The sequence below is a fragment of the Neodiprion pinetum genome, chromosome 2 (assembly GCF_021155775.2).
Source record: "Neodiprion pinetum isolate iyNeoPine1 chromosome 2, iyNeoPine1.2, whole genome shotgun sequence".
Classification (NCBI taxonomy): Eukaryota; Metazoa; Arthropoda; class Insecta; order Hymenoptera; family Diprionidae; genus Neodiprion; species Neodiprion pinetum.
This window is the reverse complement of record NC_060233.1, coordinates 19,417,363-19,437,065: the sequence shown is the minus strand read 5'-3', so window position 1 is coordinate 19,437,065 and position 19,703 is coordinate 19,417,363. Positions and strand designations below refer to the sequence as shown.

Here is a 19,703-nt window from a genome sequence, read left to right as displayed (position 1 = left end):
TGTTCTCGGACCGTTACTATTTTCACTTTTCATAAACGATCTCCCCCATTGCCTCTCGCGATGTCGCCATCTACTTTACGCAGATGATCTTGTGATATATCTTAGTTGCTTGCCGTCTAAAGTGAACGAAACATTAGCCTTGGTTAATGCTGATATTGAGAGTATCTGGTTATGGAGTGTAGAGAACCGTCTTAGACTGAATGTAGATAAAACTAAAGCCATGGTTATTGGCAGCTCTAAATATGTAAACGTGGTCTGTGCAACGCAGCTTCCTTCTCTCAGTCTGGGGGGTCATTCTATCGATTTTGTAACCAGTTTTAGGTATCTTGGGGTTATAATAGATAGAACGCTGTCATGGACGGAACATATTACTGAAGTGTGTAAACGTAGCGCGTCTACTCTATATCGGTTGAGGATGACAACCTACGACGTGGATGTTGCGCTTAAGAGGCGCCTGGTCGCGTCTCTTGTCCTACCGATAAGTGACTACTGTGCAGGAGTGTTCACTAACCTTTCCGAAGGCTTAGATAGAAAAATTTCTGTTGCGCTCAACAATTGTGTGCGCTATGTTTTTCGTCAAACGCGGTTTGTGCACATATCTGACTTTCGACGAAGGCTCGGCTGGCTCACCATGCGCGATCGCCGATTGTACATCATTGGTTGCATTTTCTATAAGGCCATACATGAAGGGCTTCCTGGCCTATTCGACTGTTTTCAGCCAAGTCAGTATGCATCACGTCGTCGTGACCCGTCGCGAACTGACGCTCTTGTCCTACCATCGGCTCGTACGGTGACGTATCAAAAGTCTTTTGCGTATGTTGGCGTTAACCTTTGGAACTCTTTGCCTCCGTCAATCACATCAGCGTCCACTTTGCCGGTGTTTCGTATTGGCCTGCTGGAATATCTGCGAGCGGAAGAGGCTGAGCGTGTGCAGCGAGGGTGACGCTTGTGAAATTATTGAAATCGACAGATGTATTGTATGATGTATGCTGTATGATGTATGATGAATGCTGTACGATGTGTTATGCGCGCAGAATGTGGCTGCCCTCTCTGTATGTACGCTTTTTCATTCGGCTTGTGTCTATTTCTATTTCTATTTTTATTTTTTTTTTTTTTTTTCTTTTTTATTTTATTTTATTTTATTTTATTTTTGTATTATTTTATATTATATTATTTCGGTACTGTTCACCAACCGCCATATTATGTATATTATATATAATGTATATTATGCCTATGGTTGCTAGGGGGTATTACCCCGCGATCAAATAAATACTCTCTCTCTCTCTCTCTTTTCATTTTCTCCCCTTTCGTCCCTCTCCACCGTCACCATCGCCCCCTTCTCACAACCCCCTCTCCGGGCCCACGTGCCCGAAGTCCGTGCGAGCAAATCAGGAAATCCCCTAACCCCCTATCCTGTCCTAGATACCACCCACGCCAGCCATCTAAGTTATTCGCAACTGTCACAAGCTTATAACAAAATATTCCTATCAAACCAGCCATGAAACGGGCAATAAATGCCACAATTAGACACTGCGTGTCAACCGGCAGGTATCTTCAGCACGAGCAATGCCCCACTGGACCAAATTCACGGTGCTTCTGCAACAGAAGTGTGGGAGAAGAGCCGGAAAGCCATGCAAAAATGCGTCTAAAGCTCAACCCGAGAGTAGTCCACAAGCTGAAGCCTATACGAACGCCTGATGACCGATGATTTACTAGCCTGGTGATCCCGAGGTGCAACACAGAATGCTAACGAAAGCTTGCACTCCCTGATCTGGCGGAAATTCCCGAAAGAGATATTCATCTTCAAAAAGAGAATAGAATTAGCAAAAGGAACCGCAGCTGCTGAATTGAACATGGGAACGCTCCATGTTCAAAAGGCAGAGACGTCAGTGAGGTCTGAGAAGGTGGCTGATGATGCAAAAAAGATAAGCCAGAAACGAGATGCTAGACGAAAGCGTAAAGCTGAATGGAATGGAATGACGAAGTCCAAGAAAGCCAGACGAACAGTGAATATTAAAAAAACCGCTGAGGAGAAGGCTGAAACAGAAGCAGAAGGGATAACGTATGACGGTTTCTTCACAGGACTAATTTGCAATCAATCAGCTGTAAAGTTAAATTCAAGTGCGTTATTGTATAGTAGACTGGAGTTGAGGCTAGATAAATATTAGTTGATCGTTTTCAATTGCTCAATATATTCTTGACATATTTGTCTAGCCTTAAAAATCATTCTACAATAAAATAATTGGATTTTACACTGCCTTTACGTCTCGGATCGAGTTTATTGAGAATTGAATGATTCTGGAGGAAGAAGCGAAGTAAGAAGAGAGTTGACCTCAAGACAGACACGCAAAAGCCGATTCGATAGAAACTGGCACCCAGGAATGGAATTGAAGATCAATAAAAACAGCAATAGGCACTGACGAGCTACACATGATTTATCAATATTATTATTAACGTTCTCAGATGAATCTTGAACTGAATTCAAATATATGCAATTGAAAAAAAATTTAACAAATTGTTACATCAGGCATACAGCCACACGCCTCCCCCATCTCTTTACTCTCCCACATTCCTTATAGTAACTTTACGGTTTCTTTCCAGACCTCCTATTTCCATTCTGGCTCACGCCACTTGCTTTTGACCCAAGTCTGCCAATTCTGTTCCACACTGTTCGGATATCTTCACCTTTCGTCTACTCTTGCTTTTTACGTCGGATTCATTCTTATTCTAATGTTCGACACGATCAATTCAATTCCAACACCCAACAACCTCACGTATAACCTTTCTTACTGACACTGGGAACAACACACGTCGTTTGGACTATTCTACAAATTCTCCAACCAAATATATAGCTGACATCCCGAACATACCGACGGTTATTCAACCTCATCCCAACTTCCGGTTGTGCTAGAACTTAAAAGCGAAGTCGAACCAGTTTATTCCTTACCGCTCGTAGATAATTGATGTCCATGGAATTAACAAAACCATGAATTTTTTTCCTTTTAACCCAATTTTGTATGGTCTAAATCAACCTTCAAGTCAACCAAGTCAAAGTGTTTTATCTCTACAGTAAATAACTCATTCTGTTCACACGTCATATTTGCTTCTGAGAAGGTCATGAAACTGAGTTCATTTAATCGCATTTACCTCAGAACTATATTTTCAGGTATTCCAAAAATTCTTTGCGCATTAGGTTTCATCCAATCATTTTACCCTTTGGCAGAATTTCAGCTACGGTGAATATCCTCACGGAAAAAAAACCCCAACTTGGGCGTAAATTCGTACCCCTAACTTTTTTCTTATGGGAAATTAGTATTATCTATGAGTTGGGAATACGAATTTACATCCAAGTTGGGGTATTGTCCGTGAGGGTATAACTCCTTTCCCAGCGTATAATACACGAACATTTGTAGCAAAAAAACATGTTCTTGAACAATTGAGGTAATAGTTTCAATGTCTTAGAAAACACTAATCAAAAATTTCTTGCAACAATTCTTAGTCTATGGCATTAAATGTTTCCAAAAGCACTTTCAACCATCTACGATGAAACCTAATGCGCAAGGAACGTTTGGAAGAAATCTTAGAAGAAAAATGCATAACTTTGGAGCTACTTCACTTATTAAATTGAATTTTGGATCAGGTTCTAGTTTTAGGCTTGCAAATAAATGGTTAAAATTTCAATGCAATTGATCCAAAAAAACTGGACTGTTTTTCCACCGAAATCTCTCTTTAATACGGTAATTTCTATCTGGAAGGAGGTTTTATGCAACATAATATAACATAGTTGAGAAAACTGTCAAAGATAAACTTAAAATTATCTTAAACTGATGTGAATAACAATGACGGCGCCTTGATCGATTTTTCGAATAATATCAAGTATGACTGAATCTTTCGTATGAGGTTCAATGAAATCTCTGACTAACTATTAGATGTTGTGGAATCTAGTTTGTGGAAAATATTGTAAAGATCTTGCCTGTATACATGTTGACGGCAAGGATGCTTTGGAATCGGACAAACAATATAACACAGCCAATAAGATCCGTTTGTTTGAACTGGGGCAGCCTTATTACTCGGTTAGTTGAGCATAAAAAGAATTTCAAATTATTGCCCTTGCAATTGTTTACTTAACATATTGCACTCTGACCGCCACATAAATTACAATACTACGAAAATACTGTACAGGTTATTTACCTATATGGGATCACTAATTATAGATATGGGTAATATTGTGAGCCGTGATAAATCTTGTATTGACGTAGAGACTTTTAACAATTATCATGTGAGTATTATAACAAATCATTAATATTGAGTTAAAATCTGTTCTCAACCTATCATCTTTTTGATCTTTGAAATAGTAACGGACACATATTACTGTCTGCTTGATCTTCCTTAATTGTAACAATCCTACCATTCAACCTGAGAAACGTTACAAATAACATATCCTCAAGTTTTGGTGTGAGTCTTATTTATCGCATTCTATTGACTCAAAATGTATAGTAAAAATTGCACTCTGAAATATTCACTTCATTTCAGGTCAACAACATGGCCATACCCTCAGGTCAGCGCGCAGTTTTTTATATCGCTCAATTTTCACTATCAACCTTACGGTGTACCTGAATTTTTCAATCACTTATATATAATTTCGAAGTAACTTTTTTGGTTGTTCCAGCTGCCTTTCAGTAAAAATCGCAAACTTTTACCATCAATGTGTGAATGAGTTTCCGTTGTACAGCGAATTCCATCCTACTCTGATCGGCTCATATCACAGGGTTTTATTTTTATTTTTATTTCCCTATCATGTTCTATAATTCAATTCAGAGGTGAAAGAGCCCAACATTAGCCCTGACCTGGACCAATACGTTAAAAAAATTAAACACCCAACTTTTTTTTCAAGTAACTACATAGACATATATCACAATGGTCAAGAAAATTTAGGTTCAAGAATGGAAGTGTATTAATTGATATACATCAATGATAAACATTGATATTCTATGTGAATGTTCAATGTGTAGAATTGAGAATCTTTGCATTACCTGTGCTAAATAAAACAGACACCAGGCAATGATAGTATTGTAGTAAAGTGCGACGTTGAACGAAACCACCGCACTGCTTACACCGATACCAGCCAAGTATGGAGATACCTAAAACACCCAGTTATCACTTAAAATTGTTGAAAAAATCAAAAAGTAAATTGTAACGTCATTCAAATTTGCAACTGTATACGACTAAGGAAATAGGCAATACAAAGAACTGTAGCATGAATCATATATTTGAAGTATCTTGTATGATTATTCACGAAATAGTGTGGCTTTCTTGTGCAATTAAATTTGATTTGTTTACACATCCCCTAGCGATGAGATCAAAGAATCCATAATAGGCACTTATTGAATTTTGTTTTTCTAGCACATATTCACCTGAAATTTCATCAGCTTAGAAATTGTATCGCAAATTTTGTTTATGATCTATAAATTAACAAAATCGGGAGGCGGAAATATGACCCGAAAAAATACCACCAGAAAAAATATCCGCTGGATCAAATAACTCCCGGAAAAAATATACCACTGGGAGTTCGGTCTCCAGATGACATGGGTATAATCGAAAGCACATCACACCATCCTGCACGGAAAACTCGGAAGGTGACTGTCGCAGCCTGAAGGTTAGAATAAGTTCGGCCTGCTTTCTGGGCAACAACTACCGAGTTTTGTGGTTTCACATCGTTCTTCAAATATTAATAACTATATTTTTTTCCGGTAGACATTTTCCAAAGAATATAACTATTCTTTCAAAAAAGAATATAGAATAAATGAATTTCGTCGGAGATGGTCAGTGATTGAATATTTATTTATTACTATGTTTCTGTTGGACACGGCCGGCCATCTTCAGGCTACAGAATTATAAAAAAGGAAAAAGAAAAATAGTAGTGTATAACTTCTCTCTGAACCTGGGCTTGTTTGTCAGAAACCGAAATAAGGTGGTCCTGTTCTTAATATTACATTATATGTTGTATCACAGGGTTGTAAACAACTATAAGAAAAATTATAAAATTAATAGCTAAGCTCGTCGATTAATTGATCATGGATCGAAATCGAGCACTTGTGTTTGTAAATTTGAATGAGAATGTTTACGATAGACAAAGTATTAAGATACTAACATAAATTCCAGGTGTTGAACAATTTTTTCTCGAAGCTTTGTTAAAACATTGATACATTTGGATTGACAGTACTTACAAAAATTTGCGACAACCTTTGGACTAGATGTTCTTAAATCGCCATTATGTGAGGAAGTGTCTTCTTTTTCGGAAGTGCGATTTTAATCGGGTATCGAGAGTATAGATCTTGGCTTTGTGATTGGATAAGAAGAGGTGTTGTGACGATTGTCCGATGTATATTTGTGGGCAATCGTTACAGTTTATTTTGTATACGGCATTAATTTGATCCATATTTGGAGTTTTTGTTTTAAGTTTTGAGAAAATGGCGAATTAAGAACATCTAGTCCAAAGGTTATCGCAAATTTTTGTAGTGTAATCTCAATCTAAACGAATCAATGTTTTACCAAACCTTTGAGAAAAAATTGTTCAACACCTGGAATTTATGTTGGTATCTTAATACTTCGCCTACCGTAATCATTCTCTGCAACTTCAAATTTACAAACACATTTGCTCGATCTCGATCCACATTCAATTAATCAACGAGCTTAGCTATTAATTTTATATTTTTTTTTATAGTTATTTACAACCTTGTGATACAACTTAAAATATAATATTAAGAACAGGACCACCGTATTTCGGTTTCTGACAAACAAGCCCAGTATAAGGGAGAAATTATACACTAATGTTTTTATTTTTTTTTATTTTGTATGCCTGAATATAGCCATCCATGCCCGGCAGAAACGTAGTATTAAATAAATATTCAACCACCGACAATCTCCGACGAAATTCATTTATTCAATCAACACACCATGGTCATAAAATCCAAATCAAAAAAGAATATATTTCATTGCGAAGAATATGGAATATGCAGCTTATTTAGCTATATAAACTAGAAAAATAAAACAGATAATTATGCTCTCTATATATAAACTATGAAAACAAATAAAAAAATTATGTTCTCAGCATGTCACGAGTGCCGAGCCGCACGCTTAATAAGTTCACAATTTTCTTTGAACACGGCAGAATGCAGGGGTATTTTTTCCAAGGAATATTTTTTCCGGGGGTACTTTTTCGATGAGTATTTCTTCCATGGTTTTTTTTCCAAGAGTATTTCATCCGGGATCCAGCAAAATCTTGTACATGAATCTTTTCAGGACTGTCAATTTATGATTAAAGAAGTGTTATGAAATCCAAAACTCAATATCGGCTGATACTATTTCACGTAGATTATGAGCCCTCAATTTACTGATAATAATTTGTAATATGATAACAATTTACTGTCTTTACGTTCAATGATTACCGATCAGCCTTGACAGTAGAAAAACATAAATAGAAAATCGTGCAGGATACGGGATACGAAAAAGTCGATTAACCTGATTCCAAACTCCAATGGCTCCTTTCCGCAGACGCTGCCCGATCGCCAGCTCTAGATAGAATATCGGAATGCCCTCAATCGCGAGCATCACAAAGTAGGGGATCAGAAAGGCCCCTGTATCAGAAACATCAGTTTTACAATATTTCAAATGCGACATCAGCACGATAATATTGAATAGTACAAAAAATTTTTGAGTGAAAACAATTTCTTTGAATGGCTATGAATAACTGTCTAAAAAAGTCTAAAAAGAAGAAGATCGTCATAATTTTTTTTTAAAAATGGACGAAATCACTGTTACGAACTCTGGCTAAGAACTGTTTAGTCGAATCCACTGGGAATTTGTTATTTAAAAAATATGGAATTTTTATGAAAATAAATTTATTTAAAAAAAGAATTTTCGCACCAGGTGTTTTTTTTTTCACAGTTCCTTTTTTTTCTTTTAAACAATTGACTCTCTTGCTAAAACACGTTGCTGGTCGATGAGAACAGTCTTTTCGATACTTTAAAAATCAGCAAAAGAAATTTATGATATTTTTTAACTATAGAAAACTCCCTCAAATTCTGTGAAATGTCTTTCCAGTTATTCAAATTCTGAAGTTAATTCATGCTCGGCATCCGAATTTTAAAGAGAGCTTATCATTAAACTTTCCGAGAAAATTTTCCATCAGATAGGTCTCGCTTCCAATCACACAAATTACTTGATCTTGTCACATCAAATTCGCACCTCCTCCATTTTTTTGGGCAAGATATGGAAACCGCCAAACATTTCCAAGCCCCACAGCGTAGCCGACGGTTGCAAGTAAAAACGTGAGTTTGCTGTCCCAATTTTCTCGCTCATCTTCCCCAGCTTCCGGTCGGAAAATGGCTTTAACTTCAGTGCTGCCCAGCTTACTGCCCCCGCCTTCGTCACTCAACTTGTTCTGGAAATGGTATGAGATAAACATGAAGACCATAAATAGTCTTTGAAACTTAGTGACCGATTGTCTTACCTTTGTGTTTGGGCTGGAGTCGTCAAAGCCCGCGTTTGTAGCCCCATAACTCATGGCGGAGCTGCTCTTTTGATTCTCGACGACAAGTCGGCTTCGCATCTCCTTCATCTCCAACCTGTCTACGCTCCTCTGCGGCTTCAGATCGCGTGAACTCTGTCGACACACGAGGTGAGCCGTGTTTGCCATCTTGGAGTTGTGTCTCGTTTGACGCGTTCCAATTTCGTTTGCGGTTCGTTTCCACCGAGTGCGTGAGACTCGTTAGGATATCAAACCATGGATCAGCAAGTACTTGCAGACTCTGGAAGATACAAATACCTAAGAGATTATTACGGTCCAGAAAAAAGTGAGCACTTCTTTTTTAACTCTCATTGAAACGGTAACTATTTTTCTAGCCGGATTTGGCCTTACAAGAATTACCAATCACAATTTTAGCACATTCGTATCCCGAAACTTTTAAAATCTAATATTATTTCTCTTACTCTGAAACAATATTTCAAATTCCCTTAACTCGTAAGCTTTATGCTTCAATCTTTTCACTGTGTGGCGAAGATGAGATTTTTATGCAACCAGTGTGTGAAACTAATTGTAAGTAATTGTATTTGATTTGCTGCTTCCGTGATAGAGGTTTTCGAGATCATTAAACCTAAACACGGCATCAGCAATGCAAAATTCGAAATGGTGGTTCCAAATTTTGGCAGAGGGGATTTTAAAAAATGTTGGATCGGTACCAAAATTAATATTTTACAGTTTGTAGAAGTCGCTGAGCACAAAGTATGAATTTGCGATTCTAGATATTATATTTGGTTTCGGTAGCCTCAGAAATTTACAGAGAAACATTCGACAAGATTCGACAATTTTCCAAAAGTTTTACCTACTGTTGATTTCGTTGTTGTGAATTTAGAATTTCAGATCTTGTTCTTCCAATTTTTTTCACGCATGCCTTTCGAAAGTTTGGAGATGCAAAATGAATGCCACAGCCGCAAGGAGGACGTGAACAATCAATTTTTAGTGATTGCTCAATTCGATTAAAGGTCTTTTTTCAAAGGTTTTGGCTGTTTTTGTATTATAAAAATGATTTCTCCTCTAAAGAGTTGAAATCGAAGTGAACCCAAATTTCTACATGTCTTCCATATCCCGGCTTACTCGTAAAAACTTAATTGTGTCAAGAAACCGTTAAGCGAAGAGCAGAATACAAAATTGTGTCAAGTTTGACCTTTTTTTGTACTTTTCCGATCTTTTTAAAAAATTCTCATGACTTTTGGTTTCAACGGATTTGATTTATTCTAGTCTAGATTTGTTCATTAAGCCTATGGAAATCGTGTAAAAATTCTTCAAGGAATATGGGGTATTATATCGGCTTTCCACCAGTACCTCAAAGAATATGTTCATTTGCTGCTGAAATTTCATCAATTCTGGCATCAGTCACTAAATTCACTTCCATCGTAAAATGTCTATGCTTATTAAATAATGCAATTTTTTTGGGAAACATTCGTCTCATGAGATATAGTTACAATCAGCAGAAACTGTCTTATCGGAGAAAAAGGATAACTAAGATGATGTAAACAAAGATTTGAATTAATGGAAATGTCAAAAGAATCGTAAGATATCATCTCTTTCGTGAATTCTTTATTCCAAATAATTAATAACTATTTTGTGAATTCAGTGAATAGTTCTTTAGAATATAAGTTTCATCGGTCACATTGGATGTGAGTCAGTTTTATAATGTTTGTAAACAAAACTAAATTGCACTACGTTATCTCGTCCTCTGAGATCATCTTGTAGTAACGCCAGTTGCTTCATCATACTACAGCAAATTTAAAGAAACGAAATTTGCGCCCTCGATGGCAACAGCTCCGTCATTCCTCCATGTGGTTCATTACGTTTTGCTCTGCGAACGTAACCACACGCTTTATTCCTTCGTTCGTCTTTTTAATCCCGCTGGGATGTCCGACGATCCGATGAATCACGGAACCTCGTCGACGCCGATTCGGCCGACCGAGAAGATGCTTATAGAAGCGTTAAAGTGTTTACAAAGTGAAGTTTCGGAGCTGAAGCGGTAGCGTTCGGGGTACGGACAAGGTTATCTCCGTCAACGTCGAGGAGATTCAGGTTCCAGAAGCCCCTCGAGGTGCTCGGACTCTTGCTCGGGTAGTAATTGCCCCAGCCAGGACAGCTCACGTTTCCGTTCCCTATCAGAGACGCCGCTCATATTCTCGTTAGCGAGCTCGCCATGGACGACACCATCGCCATTTTCGCTCGTCTCGAATCCGCTTGCGCTCATGCAGAGAGTCTTATACCGAGCATTGCGATTCCCGTTCGAGGAACTCGCCCCACTCGAAAAATTGAGTTCGAGACAGTTTACCAAATGATGGTGTTGATCGTCACTCGAGAGGTACGACACCTCATTGGGTAAAGTCGAGGCCCACGTCTCGCCTGAAATTCTGAAGCTAAAATCTCGTGTATAGTTATCTACAAGCCAATTAGATTTGTTACATATTCTGTTTTCTTATATGATATTCAGAATCCCGAATTGCCGTTAATTGGTGATCAGAGGCCTCTACAGACCGACTGCTCGGCCAGCCCGAAAAAGGATCCACAAATGGAAGATCTATCGAATGAGATAGCGAGTAGATTCATTGGTCAAACTCACAATCAGACGGACAGTGCACCGGGCTCGGACCTGTTCACTCCTCTGTCAGAAGCCTGGGCCAACGTTATTAGGGTCGATATTCCAAAGGATCAAAAACAGGCTGTGTTAGCGAAATTCTCCACTCCAAAGAATTTTCAACTCTCTCGGGCTCCGCCGATAAATACATGTAAGGAAATACAATCGGTATTCCTATCGTCAAAGGCTGGGATTATCATCAAGGCAGATAGTTAGGTGGAATAGAAGAACCCATTGCATCTACAGCTATCACTGTTGTCAAGATTACTCTTTCGCCATAGGTAACACTGCTTAGTTGTTTGAACCCTTCGAAGCAACAACCTTTGTTGGACCGTGTACTGTAGAAATTTCTGTTCCGTCTTAGTTGATAATTCGATCAGCAGTGAACGATTCTCGAGTGTAGACTGTATTGAATTTCTCAAAAAAGACACCAACATTGTGTTTGTTGAAGCAAAAAGAACATGACATGCTCGTGGCCAGCGATTTTCTTAAACAGAGTTTATTTTTTAAAATAAAATTATATTACCACGATTTTCCTGCGGATTCAGTGACATCCCATGTCTTTGCATATTTATGTCTTATGTCATCCCATGTCTTAGCCTTCGCAAACTCGTAAGCTAGTTTTTTTACCTCCTCCACTGTTAATCCGAAATTTTTTTTGCCGCGTAGTCGATGTAATCCCCAAGGGTCTTCTCTTCTTCTGCCGAAAACACTTTATTTGTACTAATTGATCTGTTGTAGTACACGAATTCCTTGGTGCCTGATTTTTTATGCTGTGCTAGCAGCCACGATAGCGCCAACCTTGGGACATTCCTGATTTCTGCAACCAATCTAATACTATATCCCTGATTTGGAACTAAATCCATAGCAGATATATAAGATTTTTTTGGAGACTTTAGCCCACTTTATTTTGTCCTTTTCTTCTTAGCATCTGAAAAAGCAAAATGAATCAAAGATATTAGGGCCATTCGTGTATTCATAACACAATTCAGGTTTTCCCAAGTTACAATACAAAAGTTGTTCCAAGGTACAAGCATAGTGCTCAAATACTGTAACGATAGTATACGACTTGTTGGTTAGTTTCTAAGAAAGCCTTATACATGGATATTATTCATAATAAACTGGATTACAAATTGTGATAAGCAGGTGGACTAAAAAACTAAAGTTAATGAGTGTGTTTGAAAAACCTTAGTTACATGTTTTCTTTTCTTGTGATTGGACTAGTAACTTTCTGTATGAATGGATTTACGCTGTCGAATTCACTTTCGCCTACAATGAGCGAATGAGCACCTAAGAGTATAATTCTGCAAGGGAGCAGATAATCTGTCAGTCGCTATTCCCAGAATTGTGACGTCACCGAACGACTGCTGAACGCTCCATGATACGACCAACCACTTCTTATAAAAGCGCCACCGCGGAGAGGCGCTCACTTCTAGTCTGACCACCGCCGAGTTTGTTCAGCATCGAGAGTTACAAGACCCCATATTTTGGTTGAATCGCAGATTGACACTGATGTGAGTACCCTCTGTTACTTTATCGCAACGAGTTCGTGCATTGTTTTTTCTAGCTGACCTGGTTTGGGTACTGTCGTCAAGGCACCTCGTCCGTGCAATCTTCCTGAGATCATTTCCTGCACCTAGTTCGTGCAGTTATCCAAGGCACCTAGTTCGTGCAACCTTCCTGAGATCATTTCCTGCACCTAGTTCGTGCACTCATCCAAGGCACCTAGTTTGTGCAACCTTCTTGAGATCCTTTCCTGCACCTAGTTCGTGCACTCATACAAGGCACCTAGTTCATGCAACCTTCCTGAGATCATTTCATGTGTACTATTTCCTTGAAGTCTGGATATTGTCTACTTACATTCGAAAATAACCAACTTGTGTCCACATCTCTAGACGAACCTCCTCCAACAACAACGAACTAACACTGTTTCTTTACTTTTCAGATTCTTCCAATACCGACCTACTCACGCTACGTTATAACACCACTCTTACTCTTCCAATTGCATTAATTGTATTATCGTATGTCAGTTATTATAATTCTCTTGACAATATATCTTTTATTCTCACAGACTGAGGTTTGGCCACAGACCCGAACCATCCGAGTCAACCTCTTATTTCAAACAGACTGTAATTTGAAAGAAAAGATAGTAGTTATCATTTACTCGGCCACTCAATTTTCAAACTTACCTTGATTCATGGCTAACGAAATTACTCATTTTGGGTAAACTGTAGGAGGTGACATTTCTCGGACATTATGAGAAGTACCTTAAGGTTTTTCCGAATTCTTAACCACATAACGAAACTAAAATGCTCTCCCAAGGGCCAAGGTACAAGAGCTTCCCTTACACCTCTTCTAGTAATTTTGTTCGACGTATTCATTTCAAACAAAAATCACGAACATTGCCATGTGGCAACTGTTCTATCAATCTCATCATTCTTACAAAATAATCTCATGATTATGTCACCTGGGCACCGATATGAGACGTTCAGTGAATAAATTCATAATAATTAGCCATTTATATTTTCGTATTCGTAGCAGGTATATGCCCACAGTGGAACAAGATTTTCCACGTAATCCGGTAAATGCAATAATTGATGAACATCAATCGAATTGAATTTCATATCATATAGTACTGAAAATTCTGTGACAAATTTATGTAATAAGTAGCGAGCAACTGCGATCATATGGGGTGTTATTATATTGAATTTAAGAATCGAAAATGCTATTACTATAATAAGACGTTGTGTTTAAAATAATTTTGTTGAAGTACACCATGCAAAATGGGAATGGAATAGTAAAAGAACCACATTTTTATCTCTAAAGCTTTCAATTGGACTAAATCGAATACAGTAGGCGGCATACGGTGCACAAATTTGGCAGGCGTAATTGTTTTTAATATTTCATAGACAATATTGATGAGAGGATATAACGAAAATGGATATGGACAGTAGTTACAATTAACGTCAAATATCTAAGACAGTAATTTTTTATCAACACCACCAACACAACGCATTCGATCGACAGCCACGCATTTCATGAAATCCGGCATTATTATTGAAAGAGTGCTGAGGCCTTTTACACCCATTGCTGGTCCATCGGTGATGTGTCTGTATATCTTGAGGCGTCTTGCCATGTTCTCAACAATTTTTCATTGTCACACACAATGTATGCATGTACAATACTACTTGATGGTAATGCAACGTTATTGCCTTTGCACAAACGAATCGGCCAGCCATAATTGCGGTTGAATTGTACAAAATTCAAACATTCGCATTTAGCAGGTAAATTGCAAGTCCCCATTGGCATGATAACTTTTACATTTAATGTGACATTCTCTCTAGCCATATGTATTTTAATACTGGAAGCAATTCTTTGAAAATGAATAAAAAGTGTGCTGAAATAGATTCATAGTCGGCTTAATTTCTATCACCGTACCACATCCCAGCAAGTAAAGTATTTTCTCTAACTTTTTTTCCGTGAATGCTAGTTCATTGATACGTAATTATAACTGATAAATGCTCATTTTCAATGATTTGAACACGGGTACACAGATCTGCGAGAAACCCATTATTCATCCATGCTTTACATACAATTCCGTCATACAGATCAGATAAGCTACTCGCTTGCTGTGCTGGACTTCAAAATTGATGTTGCAAGCAATTGCAAGATTCGTCTCACTTATACATCTGCTTTAATTGATTGAGAAAAGGTAGTTCGACAAAAAATGAATTTTTTCTGAGGATAAGACGGACAGACATTCTCAGCATTTTTTAGTTCACGTACAAAAATAGCACAGTAATAATTTATTTATTTATTTATTATTTAACTGGTTTACAGGCATAAGATCGGCCTTTAAAGTGTTTATACTTTGAATAATGCTTCTCAACCGTCACCTCACCGAGAGAAAAATATTGTCGAAATTTTATAAGGTATTTTTTCAAGTCCTCATTTAAGCAAGAGAGATTGATAGCCGCAATCATATCTGTGACTCAATATGATATTGTCAAAATAAACAACATGCTATCGGTAACTGTTATTGGAGCTGCTTGATATAACGGTTGATTATCTTCATTTACCCTATCGATACCTGCTTCGTTATCTTTTTCGCATTTTTCACTATCTTCATCGTTAATTTCTTCATCACTACTTTCATCGTTACTATGTTTTTCATCTTTTGAAGAACTGGAATTATGACTTCTGTTTTAATTCCAATCTTGAATATTCGCAAACGGGTCTACCTCACTGTCTTCATCTTCACCAAGATGTACTTACACCCCTTCCGCTACATTTCCTGTGTAACAAGAAATTAGATGTCAAGATTTTTCGCAGAAAAACTGAGAATGACATTGAAGAATGATTGCTTCAATCAAAGTTGAAAATTATTCTTTATTGGCTTACTGATGTTCATATCTGTCATGTACTCCCACATTGATGTGATGTTGGACATTTTGCTCGAGACATCTACGCTCGTTTTTTTCTCGATGATATTCATTCAGTATGTGCCTATACATTCAAAAAAATTTGATAATGAAGTACCAAGAACCTATCCATTGTCATTCAATGCAAATATCCTGATTGTTCAGTTTTATTTACCTGAAAAAGTCACAATCAAAAATACTTACCCGTTCCGGGTATGCGTAAAGGTCTCACATGTGGTTCTACATTTGTTGGGAAACTCCTAAATCTGTCAATTTTTCTCCTTTTACTAATTTCGTCCAAGAATTGTTTCGACGTTTTTATTTGCAATTCACCTGGACCGAATGTTATATTGACAAAGAGATGTTATGAAATTTGTATTTCTTGAAGTTTTCTCTAAGTTCTGCACATACCATAATAATACACAGCTTACGCTACGTTACGTTAAACACAGACGGCTTGTGTCAACAGCATGTCTCAAGTAACTATCTGAGTTAATTAATAACGTTTCGCGTTATTTTATAATAAGTGATATATTATTGTTTTTTTTTTTTTTTGTTTTTCTTGCACAGGCATAAAAAAGTCACTTTTTGACGCCCGTTTTTGATCCGTAAAGTGTGATCCGTAATATAGCTATGATAATTTCGGAACTGTTTTATAAAGTCTTTAGGCGGCAGTTTCTACGCGCTGTTTACAGTTTATAAAGTATAAAGATACTTTATACGACAGTTCTGACTCCTGTTGCGCGGGTCGACGCTCGAATCTCAATTTGCATTCAAGTTATTTTTCATGCTGTGCCGGAAAATAGTGTCGTATGGGACGCACCTGTAAATTTTTTACGGCTTGAATAATGAAATTATTATCCTTGCCCTAAAAACACCTACTTAACTGGCAGCCACCAAAAGTATTATTGTTCGCGAAATTATTTTTCTGGGTCTGACTTATTCAATTTACAACTAACGATATTTTTGGAGTATTGAGATATCAAATAGTTACGTAGTATACCAAAGAACCGCCAGTTGGACGCTTTTAATATGGCTGCCTCCGTCATAATACACTTGCATGGAGCCTAGAGTAAAGGAGCCCGAACGCTGTATTGCGGACTTGGGCTATGAAAGCAGTGAAAATTTTTACTGAAATACTCGCCGGCGTTGCTGTACCCAAGACAGGATGACAGAGACGGAATGAGAAAAGACAGAGAAGAGAATATTCATATTCGTAGCGCAGTTATACGTAAACAGATGAGAAAAACAATAAATTGTTCGTTTGTCGATTAATTCTGTCATCATGCATTTGTTAACTAGATAATATTTTTGGGAATAATTCAAAGTCGAGTTGACGTACACCCTGGAAATATTTATTAATAAACATTATTTTCCTATTATCGTGCGCAAGGTTCGATTTTGCGCATGCATTTGCGTTCACAAAGTACCACTTTTCCACACGTTGACAAGAGCGTGCGGGAATGCAACTGAGCGAACGGGGATGTAGCTGAGCGTGCGGGAATGCGGTGAGCGTGCGGGAATGTATAAGAGTATACGAGCGATTCCAAGGTATATACGCGCGCGCCATCTCTGCGGCACTCTCTTCGCATCAACACGTGCGAGCGATACTTTGACGTTCGTTGTCCGTATTAAGAAAACGGCAGAATACAAAACACAGAACGCACGTTTTAAAGATGTAAACAAACCGGCGCTCAGCTCTCAGCTAAGCGCGCCGGTTTGTTTACATCTTTGTCGTCTGGAATGAACCTGTCAAAACGTGCGTTCTGTGTTTTGTATTCTACCGTTTTCTTAATACGGACAACGAACGTCAAAGTATCAGTCACTTTGCATCAGCTCTTCAGAAAGAACAAGTAAAGTGGGAGGGAATAACTATGAATAATATACAAAGTGATACGGATAGCGAGGCACCAAAAACCATTAAAAATGTTATAGATATAACCACATCAGAGTCATTAAAAAATATACCGTTTCATTTTGTAAATTGTAACGTTACGATAAATATTAATAATAATTGAAAATAATAAATAAATCAGATTTTTCTTAAATTAATAAATTTATAACAGTTCTATAATTTGTTTTTTTGGGGCGGGGGGGCTTCGCCCCACCGACCCCCCCTGTCCCAGCGCCCCAACGCCGCCGTTCTATACGTTTCAATTATTCAAAATAATTGTAGTGGTCGAACTTTGCGCAACTTAATAGGAAAAATAGTATACGATACTCGCTTCGCTCTTGCGGGAACGACCTACTTTGCGCACTCGTATCGTAATGTACTATTTTATACAATACAGGTCAAATCCAAACGAATTAAAAACAACAAAAAAAAGTGCGAATATTTATTATTTAGTGCACAATAGGAATGTGCTTTTTCACACAGATTAACATTATTATTTACTGCACAATAGGAATGTGTTTTTTCGTACAGATAGGAAACATAAACATTTCAAACAACCAAACAAACATTTTTTAACAATAAATAATATGATTAATGCAATAAGCTGCGGAACTGTGAAAATAAATCGATTTTTACCTATCGAAGTTCATCCGAGAGCGAAATTTTCATCGCAGACCTTCGACAATTAACGCATTATCATAAATTGTCCAGCTCCGGATGGCCCGACGAACTCAATTGTTCTTCAAGCCGACGCGATGAAACTGATGTTTCCTCGGTGAATAATTTATATGGAGCATTCCACCCGAATTCGACCAGGCTCCGACCCTCACCCTTTCCGATTCGACTCAAAATTAGACACTGTCCAAGGACTTCGCTCCGACGTTGTTGCATATTTTACAGACAGCAAAAATTTTATTGTAATCATTATGAAGATACAGGTAAAAACAAAGCGGGTCAAAATTTTATATACGCCAAGTCATTGAACAAACATATTTTTTCGATCATCAAAAATTGGTATGCAATAACCTAATATTTCGTAAACAAATTATACGCGTTGACTCATTTAACAAAGAGAAAAAATTGTGACCGGAGATTTACCTTTGGTACCTTGAAGACAGACAGCTGCCATCGTCCTAAGCGCTCGCAGTTTGTTCTCCTGGCATCTCGCTCAGTTCGGCAACCTGGGTAAAAACAATATTTCCCCATTGTGCACTCCGGTACCAGAAATAAACTGAAAATAAAATTTGTGATTACACATGACAATATACGAATTTTAACCTCACTTTCATGTTCGTTTTATTCAATCCGTAAATTACAATTTAATAAAGTATTGAAAATAGCATATGTATTTAAAAAATACCATTCTCTCACCTGCTTAGATATAATGTGGGGCAATCACTCACTACACCTTACGACGCTGATTTTTATCACAATAAAAAAATCTTTGCAAAACTTGTTTATACGTGCGAAGACGAAAAGCCAAGAATGACGTGTAAATCACGGTCGTATACACGCAAACCCGTCCCCTATCTTAGCAGCACTAGCGCTTCCCGTGGCTGCATTTCGAACCCAAATTTTCACCACTTTAAGGGTCCACGTTTATAATACTTTTCCTACAGGCATTCGGGCTCTTTCACTCTAGGCTCCGGTACACTTGTATCCGCCATGTAAACAATCGGTGCAAGCATCGATCACAATATCAGTGTCAGTAATATTCTCGAACTGCTGGACTTCAAATTGAAAGTTACGTAATGGGTCGTGGAAAAAAGTACGTGCCCTGGTGTGGTGGGTAGCCTGTGCGCATAAAGACATTAATTGGACTGTCTTTCCTGAATCACAACGAGAGATTAAGGCAGTTCCTGTTCTGCGCTAAAAACATAGCAAAACAGGCAAATATATGAAAGTTAATGCAAAAATATTCGCAATCAGCAGTAAGTCTAGTTAAAACACTACATATATATCTTCCGAGTAGTAGGTTGTGTGCCTTGCGTGAGTTGTTCAGAGTGATCTGGATTTCGTTGATGCCGTTGCCCGCGTCCCCCCTGGGGCGCCTTACGCTCCTGATGTGATGGTTGGTGGCGTGCCCTCCGCTACGCCGTTATCAATGTTGGTGTCGGAGGCTAGGCATAATGAGCAGGGTTGCTGTTCCGGGCCTCCTCCTTGCCATTGTTCGGAATTGCTGCCTGCTGACGTTACGGGTAGAATGGATTA

General features: G+C 38.0%; 1 protein-coding gene across 2 annotated transcripts in view; it reads right to left on the bottom strand.

The window, feature by feature from the left end:
• Positions 1–19,703, bottom strand: part of LOC124210905 (sodium-dependent neutral amino acid transporter B(0)AT3) — a 490,584-nt gene that overhangs the window by 388,522 nt on the left and 82,359 nt on the right. The window contains exons 1-5 of one of the 2 annotated variants that reach the window (XM_046609333.2): positions 9,884–10,108; positions 8,513–8,810; positions 8,248–8,443; positions 7,522–7,637; positions 5,034–5,141 (exon numbers count right to left, since the gene is read on the bottom strand). In XM_046609333.2, coding sequence (XP_046465289.1) covers positions 5,034–5,141; positions 7,522–7,637; positions 8,248–8,443; positions 8,513–8,698 — 606 coding nt within the window. In that variant the 5' untranslated portion in view covers positions 8,699–8,810; positions 9,884–10,108. Of the gene's footprint in view, positions 1–5,033; positions 5,142–7,521; positions 7,638–8,247; positions 8,444–8,512; positions 8,811–9,883; positions 10,109–19,703 lie in introns of those variants that run through there. The other variant, XM_069133492.1, reaches the window with a different exon arrangement.